The sequence below is a fragment of the Periplaneta americana genome, chromosome 3 (genome assembly GCF_040183065.1).
Source record: "Periplaneta americana isolate PAMFEO1 chromosome 3, P.americana_PAMFEO1_priV1, whole genome shotgun sequence".
In the NCBI taxonomy this organism is placed as follows: domain Eukaryota; kingdom Metazoa; phylum Arthropoda; class Insecta; order Blattodea; family Blattidae; genus Periplaneta; species Periplaneta americana.
In genome coordinates this window covers 107,966,958-107,983,517 of record NC_091119.1, presented here as the reverse complement: position 1 = coordinate 107,983,517, position 16,560 = coordinate 107,966,958, and the positions used below count along the sequence as shown (strand labels likewise).

Genomic DNA, 16,560 nt, shown 5'->3' with positions numbered 1-16,560 from the left:
GTATTCTGACATAATTAGGAACATTAAATCCAGATGTTTGAGATGGGCAGGGCATGTAGGACGTATGGGCGAATCGAGAAATGCATATAGAGTGTTAGTTGGGAGGCCGAGACGTAGATGGGAAGATAATATTAAGATGGATTTGAGGGAGGTGGGATATGATGATAGATACTGGATTGGTCTTGCTCAGGATAGGGACCAATGGTGGGCTTATGTGAGGGCGGCAATGAACCTCCGTGTTCCTTAAAAGCCAGTAAGTAAGTATTATCATGGTCAGCCACTGAAGCACAGATTTTGAGGTGTTCCGAATCCATCAAACAACATTGTATGTAGCAACTTCTCCTGGGTTAAATAGCCAACATTATGCCATATCTCATTAATATTTTTGTCATGATGGAGTTGATACTCGCCACTCACGTGTAATGTCGACCTTTTGCAGTGAACTACGTCCCTCAAATGCTGCAAAACGTAACATCACTGTAGTAGGTCTACTACGTATTGATTGTCTAGTCTGGTGGAATTCACATTTTACAGTGTTGGGAAAATCCTTAGAGAAATTCTAAAGGATTCAGTTCAAATTTTGAAATTTCATCTCTATTTCAAGTAATATGATTTCACTCTTACTTTAATTTTCTTTTGAAATTTATTGTATGTATTTTCATTGTTTCATTGTAAACTTTTTTTACCGGTATGTATTGTTTTCTGGATCCTTGTGGTAACCCTTATTGAAGGGCAGATGGTTTTATTTTGTTTTATAAATCCGATATATGTTGTTGTTTTCTAATGCCAGGCGCTTGACAATAAAGTCATTTGACCTCTTGCACTCCAATATTTTTCAAAGATATTATCATGACCAGCCACTGAAGCACAGATTTTGAGGTGTTCCGAATCCATTTCTTGGTTTGAGTTGCACAATGGGCAGTTAGGAGACTGATATATTCCAATTCTATGCAGGTGTTTAGCCAAACAATCATGGCGTGTTGTCAATCTAAATGCAGCTACAGACGATTTTCGTGGTAAATCGGGAATTAACTGTGGATTTTGATGCAGAGAGTTCCATTTTTTCCCTTGGGATTGTGTTATCAAATTTTGTTTGTTGAAGTCTAAGTATGTAGATTTAATAAATCTTTTCACAGAGTAATATGTAGATTTAGTAACAGGTCTGTAAGTAGCAGTGCTGCCCTTCTTTGCTAAAGCATCAGCATTCTCGTTTCCCAGGATTCCACAATGGGATGGTATCCATTGGAATACAATTCTTTTATTGAGTGATATTAATTGAGAGAGATTTTATTTATTTCTGCTGTTTGAGATGAAGGCGTGTGTTTAGAGACTATTGATAGAATAGCTGCTTTGGAGTCTGACAATATAACTGCATTTTTAAATTTATTGATGTGGCATAGAAGATTCCTGAGACTTTCACTTATTGCAATGATTTCACCATCCGATATATATAATGTACAATTCCATCAAGATCGGAAAAATAAGAACTATCAGCATCAACTTGGCTTCACTGTGGCTCTGTCATGTTTTTCGATTTTGGAGAGTCTGGAGTCCTCCACTGTGAATATTGGATCTTAGTTTCGGCATTATATGTACCACAATTCGTTACGTTATTAATTTTCTTTATTTTTTATGTACTCAAGCATATGACTGTCAGCAGACACATGACATCTTTTTTTGCTCATCTGCGAGCATTTTGACACAAATTTGGCTGGTGTAGCTCGTGGCCAACTCTTCTGTAAGAAGTGACAGAATTGAACTGAAACTAACGTTTAAGTTCAAAGATAAGTTATGACGATTTCCTCACACTAATGTGCACACGGTTTCCATATTTCTTTCATTTTTGCTGATTGCAGGTCTACCAGAACATTTATCACTCTCAACAATTGCACAACCAACTTTAAAATGTAAACTTGTGCACAACTCATAATATGCAATGGGCTACTGCTCATAAGTTTGTGTAACTTTTTTATTCAATAGTACATTTCTTTACAACTTTCGTCAGGTTTTGACAGATTCTTTGATCGGTTTTTTCTAACATGAAAAATGTGATGAACAGCTAAGTGAACACACACAAAACGAAACATTAACTTATTGTAAAAAATCCAACAAGAATGAGAAACGTGATAGTGGCATATGCACATTAATTATCAATCAAAAAGTGATAAACTGTTTCTTGCTGGGTCACATTAGGCCTACCCATCGGTTATGAAACCAGTCTGGATACTTTTTGATCAGAATTCATATTTTATTTTCCATTGAAAGTAAGTTATTTTAGTAAAAAATATCTCATAATATATATTTGAGAATGTAAGAAACCGATATTTTCTTATTAAAACTCAAATAAAATATGATAAAAATTTTAAAACATTACATGACTCGACATTTCAGGTGTGTCTTCACAGTAAGCTATGTGTTCCTCCAGTAACATTTATTTATTTAGATGAGTTAAAACTTTCCTACCCTTCATATTTACATTTCTGCAAGTGCTTGTTTACCATCATTTATAGAAATTTACTATGACTGTGGGGAAAATGAACTGGCCACCCTACTCTATTATCTCCTGGTCTAGTTGCCTCATAAGTGGTGCCTTCCTGGTACCACTTGTGAAGTTCAGTCCTGTTTTCGGACAGTTGACTAAACAACAACTATTTATGACTGTTATGACTGTTTCTACTGAAAAAATGGCACGCAAAGAATTTTATGTCTGGTGTATTGTGTCTATATGCAAAACTTCACTCTTTCAAGTTACATTTTATACTTCACACTACATTTGCTATTTTTGCTAGAGTGGGTTGGGGAAATTTGGGTATGAAAAACAGCCTTTTTTAAATTTAGAGACCCTTAGCCTGTTTTTATAGGTCAGTACTGTGACTTTCTAGAATGATTCTATCGCATTTTCAAGTATGTTGGTCTCTTCTTATCATAATAACCCTAAGTTTAACTATACTCAATTTACCCCATGGATTAAAAAAAATTAAATTATGGTATATTTAACGACGCTCGCAACTGCAGAGCTTATATCAGCGTCGCCGGTGTGCCAGAATTTTGTCCCGCAGGAGTTCTTTTACATGCCAGTAAACCTACTGACATGAGCCTGTCGCATTTAAACACACTTAAATGCCATCGACCTTGGTCGGGATCGAACCCGCAACCTCGAGCATAGAAGACCAGTGCTATACCAACTACGCTACTAAGGCCAACTACCCCATAGATAAAGAAATTTGGGTATAATGTGTGTTATTGACGTAAAACATGCTTTAAAGTGTCCCCAGCCATAGATTAGTGTATGTATCCTAGAACAGAATGTAGAGGTTAGATGGCATTTAAACATTTTAATTAGGCCTAATTCAGCCAATACTTTATTTCTTGTGAAGGTTTATTTTGTAATTTTAAAATACCTCACTAATATCTTCCATTAAAATCAGGGCCAGAAAACACTTCGGATATTTGTCTTTCACCAATCCATAACTTGTGTATGTGGCATGATCTGAAAAGAAGAACTAGGTTAGTTGCCAATTTATAATTATACCCAAATTACCCAATCTACACATGCATGAATTTAGTTACTGTATCACAGCCAGTTCCCCAACAATATTACTTTGAATATGATGTGTCATTTTATAGACTGGTAAATAAAAAAAAAACACCCTACTTAATGGGCATATTCTTCAACATTGTCCACATAAGTTTTTCATCCAGCACTGTGCATAAAAAATTGTCTTACATTGCAACAATTATTGGTTCAAGGAGAACCCATTCAGGTAACTTATTTTGTGATGTTGTTGTCATGGATATCGGCCAGTATAAAAGGAGGAAGTTACCATTAATGTACCAGTAGTATAGTATTGAATTGTTTGAATTACATCTTCCTGAATCCTGCATCAACTATCATTTCAGTTTGGGATACAAGAGTAAGCCTTAATGAACAGTTAAATGCAAATCAGACAGCGAGAATAGCTTCAATCTTAGTCAAACAATACTTAGGTTCTAGTTCACTGTGTCTATGCAGTAAACCGAATGTGTACTGTGATGTCACACCCATTTTCAGGTGTCTTCCTAGATGTCTTTTTCAGTGCCAGAGAGGCTGAAAATCGATTTCTTCTAGCATTGTAAACACACTTCTGTAGATTGGAGGAAGATAGGGACTGGAACATAGCTGTATTTACCAAATTATGAACTGGTTTAGACAGTGCAATTTTATTCTTAAATATTTAATTGGAAAAATTTCGATGTAGGCCTATTATCACAATTAACAATCCCACAAAACTTCAGACTTTGTGAATAGCTAGACTGTTCAATATATATCATAAATACTGAAATGGAACATTTTTCTTAATTTATGATAGAGTTATTAAGGCCACAGAATTTCATTACATAGTCACATTTGAATAGAGATTATTGCGAAAATTAGCATGTGTGTTATGTATTTTTGTTGAAATCTTAAAATCCATATGAAGAGTCCACTGCAAGAATGATGGATGTCATTTGGAATACATTTTTCAGGAGAAGTAATTGAAAGTTTGAAATGCTTAGTGCTAAAAGCTTAACTGTGATTTTCCGATCATTACTGGACAATGACTATCAGTGTTAATGCCATATAACTCTCTATGTATATTCTATATGTCTTAAGCTATGCATTGACAGTCTTGGTTCATTTTCGACAAGAAAGTGACATCGATCATTCTTGCAGTGGACTCTTCATATGTTATAAATTCTCTGTGCTGTACTGTTCTCTCAAGAAAATAATAAATGAAAACATTATTGTAATATATTGTGAAGGAAGATAGGTAGCACCTTCATTATTGTAATGAATGAACTTAAACATTAATTATATTAATGTTTGTATGTGTTGCATTGTCTACAGAGTTCGAGTTCCCCTCCTCCCTGACGTCTGATGAGAGAGCCTACATTCACCAATTGGCCAAAGAACTTGGTCTTCGCTCCAAGAGCAGAGGGTAATATATTCATGAAATCATTATTATAATATGAACATATTATGGAACCCCATATTACATGAGTTTCAGCTGGCAATATTTTGCTGTTGTAGAGTACACTGCTGAACCTTCTGTTAGCTTGTAATATGCAATTTAACCTTGTTCAATTGGTAACATATGTATCAGTGGCGGCTCCTGCGTATTTCTTAAGAGGAGGAAAGAAGGTAGCAGGACGAAATGACACCTTGAATGAAACATGCTACAAATTAGCCAACATGCACACATGTAAGACCAGGTAGTGTTGGGGTTGGCCTTCCCTTCTGTATAGCAATATAATCTGTTCTTGTAAACTGAGTTTCCTAAATTTTCCATAATATATAATGTTTTCACTTCCATTCATTGTTGAATAATTGGACAAATTAACAATTACAAGGAAATTCACAACTTCGCAGCATTTTTCAAGCACACTACAGCATCACACGTATTGGAAGAGACTATAGCTACTAACACATAATCGGAACCGCGGAAATGGGAATGGGAAATAATCTGAGGAAAGCGAGAACACTGCACCCACCCACGTGGTCTGTGTTGCCACATGTACATTTTACAAGTTCAGTATCACATGCTTTTGAAGAATACCAGTTCTTGTAAAGTCATACTACCATTATTGTTCAAAGTTGCTGATGGCCAATTTTTTATGTTGAAAATAATGTAGTTTGGAGTACCTACTTTAAATTAAAATATATTTGTACAAAACTGACAACTTGGCTGTTGCCCTGTCTAGCACACAATGAATGGAAGTGAATTTAAGGGGCCAAAAAGATCTGTGATACTAACTTCCTCTTTGTTTTGTATAAACTCGACTTCAACTTTCAAATATCCTTCAAAGTTTCAAACCATGAATAGTAGCCTATATAAATTGTAATGAAGAATATTTTTGATTTATAATTTAAAAAAAATTATATGGTGTCTTTCATAGCGTTGCATTAAAACTGTTTTACTGTGCCTCCTCCTAGGTGTGTTATAGTCTGGTTGAATGCAAGATCGTTAGATGGCAGCGGTAGCGAGCTTGCTGCACGAACAGTCGGTTTCTATTTCCCGCCCATGCGCTGATTCTGAGGAGTATCTCCTCCCTCTCCGTTGATTTACTCGCTTTAAAACTCTGCTTCTTTCTCTGGCCGCTAGTGCGCTGTTGTCTATGTGTGTTAACTGCAATAAAGGAGGAATGGATTGGCTTTCCTCCACACAAACAATCTCGCATCTTTCTCACAGTTTTCTACCAGCACATGAGCACGCATCGTTTAAAACTCGATCAACCGAGGTTTTCTTATAGCTGTGAACTTAAAAATTATCGAATCTTCCTTGAATTACAAGGCACATATTTCATTTGGTATTTATTTTCAAAGGAAGAAAAATATGAGGAGGACGTTCCTCCCTTCCCTCCCCCGAGGAACCGCCACTGATATGTATCTGTAGAGTTTCTTTGCCATTACTACCCATGTTTTGTTATATCATTATCACTTTATCCTTTGGTAAATTGTGGAGACATTGTAAATAACCGGCTACTTAAACTGATCGATTAAGGTAATAGAATAGAATAGAATATACTACATAATGAACAGAATTATGTATATGAATACTAGGTGAGTTAGGATAATCCTGAGCGCTCACTCCTGTTGGGTCACAGTCTAATGTTAGAGGATCTGAGTTAGTTAAACATCTCTGAAACTTCAGTCAGTTCTAAATGTTTACTCACTTTTCGTTTTGATGCTGTCAGCCTTGAATTGATTATATTATCAGATAGTTAATATCAGCTGTAGTTTACTGAATCATATCGACATTCCATAAATTATATGTCAGACAGGTTCTTCTTTTAGCCAACCAAATTTTAGCTGGAGTTTTCATGACACAGTCTATGGCATGAAGAATCTCTTGAGTAAAACTATCACAACCTTCGAATTGGTCTTTTTCAAGGTTAAAAGCTGGCCTTCTATGCCCAAGGTTGCGGGTTCGATCCCGGGCCAGGTCGATGGCATTTAAGTGTGCTTAAATGCAACAGGCTCATGTCAGTAGATTTACTGGCATGTAAAAGAACTCCTGCGGGACAAAATTCCAGCACATCCGGCGATGCTGATATAACCTCGGCAGTTGCGAGCATCGTTAAATAAAACATAACATCAAGGTTAAAGTCTACTTAGTAATGTTATCGAGGAAAATTGAATTTGGAAAGGAATAGAATAATCAGGTTTCAACAGAAATATAAACTCACTCACGTTAATAATGAATACAAAATGTGACTTATTATTATAGATTATGGTGAAATTGTTTTTTTTTTCTTCTTTCCAGGAAGGGTGCCAGTCGGTATTTGACAGTATACAAACGGGAAGGGTCAAGCATCGTGCAGGCTGATGCAGTGTTTCAGCTGGTGCGGTCATCAAGACAGCATGTGTACACTCTGTTGCACAAGTTCCCCCTCACAAACAAGGAGCGGCAGGAACTCCTTCCCCTCACAGAGAGAGACCGCATACTCAATCCTGAGGGTGAGACCATGCTTATATAATGTAACATCGTATGTACTAATTATAATATATTTGGTGCCTGCTTGTCAGTAAAGGCTGGTTCACAATAAATCGGAAACGACAACGGAATGGAAATAATGTTAAAATAAATGTAAGCATTCACAATAGTTAATTGTTAATTGTGAATGCTCGCATTTAAATACATTTATTTTAACAATATTTCCGTTCTCGTTCTCGTTGTCGTTTCCGTTCCCGATTTATTGTGAACCAGCCTTAACAGTTGTCAAGAGACTACTATATATATATATATATATATATATATATATATATATATATACGAGCTCGCAGACTATTTCCTTATCCAACAACTGCTCTGAAGATGACCACAACACAGCGGTCGAAATGTCAGCCACTAACACCAAGACAACGCGGTAGAAGCCCTGAAGCTTATCCACACACCATGTACACCAGCCTCGGAAGCCTACGTGAACACTTAATATCACTATAAAATCAATTACATATTATATTAATGCTGAATAAGTCATAATACCATATAATAATTAAGCATACCTTAATTTCTTCTACTAGGAAAATGGAAGAAAAAGTTTTTTCAGCAGACATGTAACAATTGAGCAATTTCCCCCCCCCCAAACAAAAGAATGTAAATATATTGTGGTTAGGTTGGGCAACTTAAATTTACCATGAATTTCATATGGCCAAAGAAACTTATTTTCTTATTTTATCCGAAATAAACTTACCTTAGGTAAGTGTAATGGATTTAGAATGTTTATGAATACATTCTCTGTAAATAGTATTTATGATCAGAGTATGTGTTATGTCATTATAGTGAAGGACATGAACAAATCGATGGGACGACTGAACAATGGCATTCCACAAGTACCATATGCTGCAACAAACCAAGAGTTGCTTCTGTTCCGGCAGGCACTCCCCATCTGGCCCATGAGGGAGGACATCATAAACCTAATCAACAGTAACCAGGTGGTTGTCATCAGTGGTGAGACAGGCTCCGGCAAAACTACACAGGTTAGTTGTGTCCAAATTCGGCTAGATTCATTGAGGTTTGTGTAGAAGTGAATAGTGTAAAGAATATTTTAATGCTGAATGATATTATTTGAGGGTCACTAGAGTAAGTAAGGTAGTAAGCTAGATAGATTAAATTGCATTGCATTACATAAATGGAAAATATATTTTTTAAACATTTCACAACAATCCATTTCTCCAGCATGTCACCAATGATAATTTTATTTATAGTTTATTTTCTTGAACTATCATTCAAAAGACTCAACCAAAATTAAATAATTTACTGTATACCCAAACTTTTACTTTCTGAATTTCATACAAAAGACGTGCTTTTTAAGCTCAGAAAGTGAGATATCTGACTTCAGTTATAAATTACATGGGATAAGTGCTGCTATCACAACGAAAAAATCGACTTCTCACTTCTCTACTGAAGAAATAGAAGGTACTGGGGCATGGTGCGGCATTGCAGCTGTCAGCATTCCCTACCCTTCCCCCAGAGACAGACAGGAGGTGGGCAGACGAGAAGAGAATTTGTGTTCATTACTGATAAGTGTGCAAGGAAATGTACTGTATACAATGTGTTGATAGCTGAGCTAAGGATCTATGTGGCATTCGGTCTGGGTTGCCCGGTTGGTGTTATACCAGTGATGTTATACTGAAATGAAAACGTGAAGGGTTGTGTACAACCCAGAAGCATACATACTGATCATCCATGACTTCCAGAGTGTTGAAGAGAGTCGTACAGCGAAATCGTCAATCATCCACACTAACCATGACACAGGAATTCCGAACTGCATCAGGATCTTCTTCAAGCACCATGACTGTTCGGCGAGAGGTGCGTAAACTTGGTTCCCATGGCTCAGCAGTTGCCCATATCCACACATCACACAGGCAAATGTCAAATGCCACCTCGCATGGTGTAAGGAGCGTCGAAACTGGGCCGTAGAAGACTGTAAAACCGTTATGTGGAGTGATGTGATGAATCACAGTATACAATGTGGTGATCTGATGGTAGGATATGGGTGTGGCAAATGCTTGGTGAACGACATCTACCTGCCTTTATAGTGCTGACTATGAAATTCAGGGGTGGTGGGGTTTTAGTGTTGTCATGTTTCTCCTGGAGGGGCCTGGTCTCATTGTTTTACTTGGTAAGTCATGGCACAAGCTTACATTGACATTTTAACCACTTTCATGCTACCTATCGTCAAAGACCAGTTCAGGGATGACCATTGTGTCTTCAACTCAACCGAACACCCATCCTTACTGTAGGGCTTGTCGGGAAGTGGTTTGACGACAACAACGTCGTACTAATGGACTGACCTGCGCAGAGTCCTGATTTGCATCTCTGGGATGTTTCGGAATGCCAACATTGTGCTGGACCACACCGACTCACATCAATATCTCTTCTCATTTCTCATTTCGACGCTCGGGGATGAATGGGCTGCCATTCCCCAGGAAGGCTATCATGAAGGCTAAGGTTGGGCCAACACCGTATTGACTGCAAGTGTTCCCAGTGAAGGCTGCCCAAACTTGTACTTCATTTTGAGGTGGATGTCCGGATACTTTTGATCACATAGTGTATGTTTGCGCTGGAAAATGAGACATGCATCGACACGTGTAGAGCAATGACAGATGACGTGGTATAACAGACAATTATTTGAAATTAACCTAATATAAAGCATCGAGTGCATTCAGGATTTTTACAGGAATGTGCTTACATTGTGAAGTGTCCATGTCAGGTAATGGACTATTTCTAAAGGTTTTCTCCTTATGAGTTAAAGCCCAGAATTATCAGCAACTGGCTCAGCCATTATAGTTTGCACTGCTGCTGTACATATTATGTCACAGGATGTTAACTTCACGCACTTTAACACAGCACTGACACCGTATTGTAATACAGCACAAGTGGTAAACAGTAACAGAAACTGATTGAGTAGTGACACAATCATAGAAAATTACATAACCTCCTCATTATGTTATCACTGTGTCTCATTTCATTGTCAGTGGTTCATTATCGGCACCGTCTACAAATCACACTCTTTCTTGACAGCTTTAATTAGTTTTCCAACTGCTTCAAATGTGTTTTCTTCTCGTGTTTAGAAATACAGCAAATTTTTCGTTAAAATTTCGAAAATATATAACAGGTGTGTGTTTTTAGACATGGAACTAATTAACATCATATTCTAGGTGCCACAAAGAGTTTCTTTATCCTGTATCTGCATCCAATGGGAAGGGGTTCAGACGTGTGCGTTTGTTGACATGCTGAGTCTTCTTGTATGGAATGTGAAGATCAGCTTTTTTTGCTAAAATATTGCTCGGTTGCATAATTGTCTAAATAATTAATTTCTCTGACACAAGTTTTGTTATGGGGTTGTTGCCCATACCATTTCATTTATCACTTTATTTTATGTAGGAAATATATATATATATATATATATATATGTTTAGAGATGATTTCGATTAAATTATCATTTGTGTAATTTTTTTTAATTAAAGACCTATTACTGTTCATTAACGATTATTATAATTCATGTGCTCATTCAGCATTGAATTGATCTGTGGTACTGAAACTGAACGAAATCGATTCAATAGTTTAGGGAAAATCATTGTACATGGGCGGACAGATGGACAAATAGAGAATTAAATATAGTATTTCACATTCGTGTCATTTAATTGCAGTGAAATGCCAGTACAACAAAAAAAATGCTATAAGTACTTTTACAATAGAATGTCAAAGAATTGGTATAAGTTGATAAGGGCCATCGGGACAGTCTTCTGCTGTCTACATTACTTGAGTTGTGATGTGCTTGCAGGTTCCACAGTTTATACTTGAGCATTGCCTCGGTACAGGCAAAACTTGTCGCATTATCTGCACACAGCCACGTCGCATATCAGCTGTATCTGTGAGTGAACGTGTTGCTGCTGAACGTGACGAGAAGATTGGCCAGTCTGTTGGCTATCAAATTAGATTGGAGAGCAGGTATGTACTAACAGAAACAAAACTTTGCATTGAAAAGTCTTGGTCAAAATGAAGGACATCTCTAAGAAAATGAAAAGAAGGGAGATCTACAGGGTAGACAAGAAGTCACTTTACACCTACACACCTATTGATCTAATGGGTCTGTGTGAACTCCAGTTTGACTGCAGAGTTGGATACGCTCCCAGGTCCTGTGTGACATTTTGCATAACATCTCTGGTGTTATGGTTGTGAAGGCAGCTTTCACAGCAATTTATAGCCCATCATTAGTTTGTTGCAGTTTATTGCTGCTGTCTCTTTGATATATCCCACCCTCCTCCACCCCGCATAGGCTGTTGTCTGGTGTTGTCAAATGAAACTTCGTGGAGAGCATGCTATTGGTGATTGTGATGGAGATCCATAGTCAGTTCACCTTCTTGGGAAGTTGTTTAGGAAGTGAAGAACAGTTAGCCAAAATGGGTCATCGTACCATTATGCTGATGCTCTACCCAATCCATAACTCAGTTTTCAGTCAGTTGGACTATTAACCAAGTTCGAAGCATTTCCAGATATGTTTCATTAATAAGTTCTTCAAGAAAATATGGTCCAATGACGTAATTTGCAGCAACACTTGCCCACAATCTGATATGTGGTACATTGTGTTCCAGTTGAAGAGGTGGATTCCAAACTGGCCTAAGTCCAAATGACAAGTTATGAGAGAAATGACAAAAACTGATAAAATAAGTTTGACGCCTTTAGTGTCTGCCTATGTTTTTTTCAAATGGATCTAAGTTAAGACTTAGTCTGTTAAATAAACGTACACAGTTGTATGTAGGCTTGAAAAGGATAAATTGAAACGTGAATAAAGCAAGTTTAAAAAAAAAAAAAAGGACTTAGGACACTTTGGAATCTACCTCTTCAATTCCAATATGAAGTGTGGACTTTCCTTTGCCCATGCTGTGTGCGTTTGTGCATGCTGTGGTAAATCATACACTCATCTGTAAATGGGGCAATTGCTTGAGATAAAGCTGCAGGAAACTGCTGAAGCAATAAAGTTCATATGCAAAAACAGATCAAAATAACTTCACCAATAAGTAGGTGTGTTTGTAACTTCACCAATAAGTGTGTTTGAAAATGGTGTTACTTTTTTTTTTAATTTGTTGCATTAATATGCAAAATATGGTGTTTGTGTTTTTATTCATGGCTGAATATTCTCGAGCATCAAAATGAGATTTAATTACATTATAATATCTTAAATACATTTACGACACACAAATTGTATCTTATTTTAAAAACAGTATTATATGTAACAGGAAAAGCAAAATAATATAATGCATACATAAGCAGATACAGTTCACAATCTGTGCCTGTAGAGAATTGGTTATTTGATGCCAATTCTGGAAAAGATAAAAAATAAATATCTTTAATTTTGAAATTAATACTTCTAATATTTCATCTGGTTATACTCATGTTTTGCTTAAAGGAAATAAATAATATCTTTAAATTTGTATTAATATAGTACCAACAGCAATAAAAAAATCAACATTTTCAGAAAAAAATTCTGACAGAAATAAAAGTAGACATATTTATGACTAACAACATAATAAAGTAATCTGATAAACTGAAAAATGTGGGAAATGGAGAATTTACAGGAGAGGACACTATATGGTGAATACTGTTTCAAGTGATGCAGACACAACTGTATTTGAGTGGATTACTTTACAGTTTTTCACTATCTTGAGCTGTGAAACCGGTTTCTCTGTTATTAATGTCTTACCATCTGTGCAGGGTGTCTCCCAAGACAGTTCTTACATACTGTACTGATGGTGTATTGCTACGCACTCTAATGGGAGGTGACTCTACTCTGGCCACTGTGACTCACATCTTGGTGGACGAGGTGCATGAGCGCAGCCGCTTCTCTGACTTCCTGCTCATTGCGCTGCGGGACTCACTGGCCAAATTCCGATCTCTGCGCCTCATCCTCATGTCAGCTACCATCGAGACACAAGTGTTTACAAAGTATTTCAACAACTGTCCAGTAATCTCGGGTATGCATCATCCTATGTTTATGATTAATGTTCTTTGTAAAGATGGTCATACTAGTTATTGCTCTTATCATTACGTATTGTGTCACACTTCAGTACTCACTCATACACCAGTGCCAACTCGATGTATTTCATAGATTATACAGGCCTGCGATGAAAAAACTTTTTAAGAAGTTTTAATTGTCCTTTATGTATTTTTGTGTACTGAAGCCAGAAATCAATGATTTAATAAGAGATTTAGGATTACCCAAGCTAAGCTCTTATGCTCCAGAATAAAAGAAATGAATTTGGTGACATCAAGAGCATTTCTTGATTGTTACAGGAGTAGAGAAGAGGAATTTACTTCCTATTTTTCATAAGAGGGTGCCTTAGTATACCGCAGTGATAATCTTGGTTTGATACAAAACTTTAATGTTCAGTATGAAGTGGATGAATGGAAACTTTTATCAATTCCTCTAAAAGAAATCTGAAGGCAGTAATCAGTGCTTTTGCACAATGACAACAAGTAGGCTTTTTTACCTCTTGGTCACTTGGTAGACCATAAAGAAACTTATGAGAATCTTGAACTGGTTCTTACAAAGATAAAATATGAAGATTATAACTGGATGATCTGTGGAGATCTGAGAGAGTTGTGCATGCTTCTTGGTCAGCAAGCTGGGTATACTAAGTTTCCATATTTCCTCTGTGAATGAAACTGCAGAACAAGAAGCATTTATTGGGAACAAAAACACTGGCCACAAAGAACATCTCTTGAACCTCACACAAGAGGAAAAGCAACAAATGCAAGTTCACTATGGAGAGAAAAAGGTGGGATGAAGCATTTGACTGAATGTGAGTTGTTAATTATGACAATCTAATGGTTTTTGTGTAATATACCTTTAATATTTGCTCCAGGACATGGTTCACTACATTCACACTGCTAAGTAACCACTGCATGTTGTGGAAAAATGGTACGTTATAGAGAAACTATGAGCTCAGTTTTGGATTCAGCGCCCCAAAAAATTATAAATGCAGCATACATTTTTAGAAAAGTTTTTATGACCTTTAATTTTACAGGTCTGTGTTATTTGTAAAGTGAAACATTTGCTGCAGGTATCCCTTTGAGCTGATCTAAAGAATATGGTACAATATAGCACCATTTATTTAATTTTACTTTTTAGTTTGTGTCCACCGAGTTAGCTCTGTGATAGCGCGTCTGCCTCCAGACTAGTCAGTCCGGGTTCGATTCCCGATTCAGGACTAGGAGAAATGGCGGTGCACAACTTCTAATCACTAAATTGTGCACCAATATGCCTGGGTTAAATCCCAAATCTCTCCGCAGTACATATGAAGGGAAGGCATGTGTTAATGTTGATAGTGATTCGTCCGTCAGATGGGGATGTTAAGCCTGGCGACTCCCTTGGTGCTATTCAACAGGAGTAGACTATGTGCTGACACTGGATTTCCCCTTCTCCCTTCCTCACCTTCATCATCATCCTCACTCATTCCCTACACTACATTTAGACGAACACTTACACATACACTCACCCTAGTACACGACATAACTCTTCATAGACACACATCATGCATAACGTGGCCTGCCGAAGTGGTGTGCAACTTGAAAATGGGTCACAGTCCTGCCATTTATCTGCAGTATGCGGAACTCGAATCACGCAAGTGAAGTGGGTAGGCATTACACACACACACACACACTTTTTAGTTTGTTAATAATGCTTTATCATCAACTAATGATGCTGGTTATTTAATGTCGATGGGATTGGTGATAGCAAGATGGTATATTTGACAAGATGAGGTCGAGCACCATTTATTATAAGGATGATAATGAATTATGATGAAATGATGGTAAGAGAATTAGAATTATTTCGAGAGATCCTGCTTCAACAACTTTTCTTTATCACATATTCCATTTGACCTCACTATGATTTGAATTCGAATCCATAGTGTATAAAGCTTATGCTTTAGCCATTCAACTAATGGTTCGTCAGCTACTGGTTCAACAAACTAGTCTCTTCAATGTGTTCTAATTTGTTTTGGTAGCATTCTCGTTCACGAAATGTTTATTCAAGTAATAATACGAGACTCATCTGGAAATCAACCTCTAGTGGGCTGGTAAATTAATGCAAGAAAGAAGGGAAAGAATTTATTACACTCATACAAGTTTTACATAATATGTTTATGGTTAGCGTGGAATAGCCACCCATCAAGCCATTTCATTTAATGCCGTTGCTGTAATGAGCAAATAAACTTGACCATTACATACCATCAAAATTCTGCTGACTGAAATTCTTGCCTTTTTTTTTTTTTTCTTTTTTTTTTTTTTCTTTTTTTCTTTTTTTTCCCCCAAACTGAAAGACACATGCAGCTGAAATTTATCGGAGGATAAGTAAGGCGCATGATAAAACTTCAGGAGTGAAAGGTGTATGAGAAAATGGTGACTGCATAATGAAGATTGTCAACAGAGGTTGTATATGATGATTGACGATTTTGTTGAAAGAATCGAAAAAGTGGTTCATTAATACAATCTGTTTACAATATCTGAGCTTTCTATAGTCCCGTCGCTCTAATTTCAGGCACCCAATAGCGTTGCAGGTCGGCTACATTTAAACGTGTGCGTCTTATGATTCGCTTATGAAGACGTTATTCATTTCTTAAGGCTGGATAAATACTTAATATAATCGCCCACCATTTTGGCTCTTTCGTTGGCGTTCGCAGAAAGCACACAAAGAAGTTATTTGCCGCTCAATTATTTGCTGAATTACAGTGCGTTTGATTTATTGTCATAGGAGCTACGACATGATAATGTTTAACGGTGTGGCAAATAGATTTCTCGTATGGTAGCTTGGGAACGAAAGAACAAAAATGGCGAATGATACTACCTACCCAGACTTTATAGAGCTTTCACTTCCTAAGACGTAAGCAAAGAGGCGGAGTTACGCCGGAAATAACAGCGTCGCGACTATAGCGAATTTTCTAAATCTAAAAACATGATATATGCCTATGACTAGTAGCAAGAAGGTTAATCGAGCCTCCTGAACAACTTTGAATTTAATTACTATTAGAGG

General features: G+C 36.9%; 1 protein-coding gene across 3 annotated transcripts in view; it reads left to right on the top strand.

Annotated features, from left to right (window-relative positions):
• The window catches only part of LOC138696360 (3'-5' RNA helicase YTHDC2-like), a 76,314-nt gene that overhangs the window by 4,456 nt on the left and 55,298 nt on the right, over positions 1-16,560 (top strand). For all 3 annotated transcript variants that reach the window (XM_069821216.1, XM_069821215.1, XM_069821214.1), the window contains 5 exons: positions 4,868-4,958; positions 7,284-7,477; positions 8,304-8,500; positions 11,311-11,477; positions 13,242-13,501. In XM_069821216.1, coding sequence (XP_069677317.1) covers positions 4,868-4,958; positions 7,284-7,477; positions 8,304-8,500; positions 11,311-11,477; positions 13,242-13,501 — 909 coding nt within the window. The remainder of the gene's footprint in view (positions 1-4,867; positions 4,959-7,283; positions 7,478-8,303; positions 8,501-11,310; positions 11,478-13,241; positions 13,502-16,560) is intronic.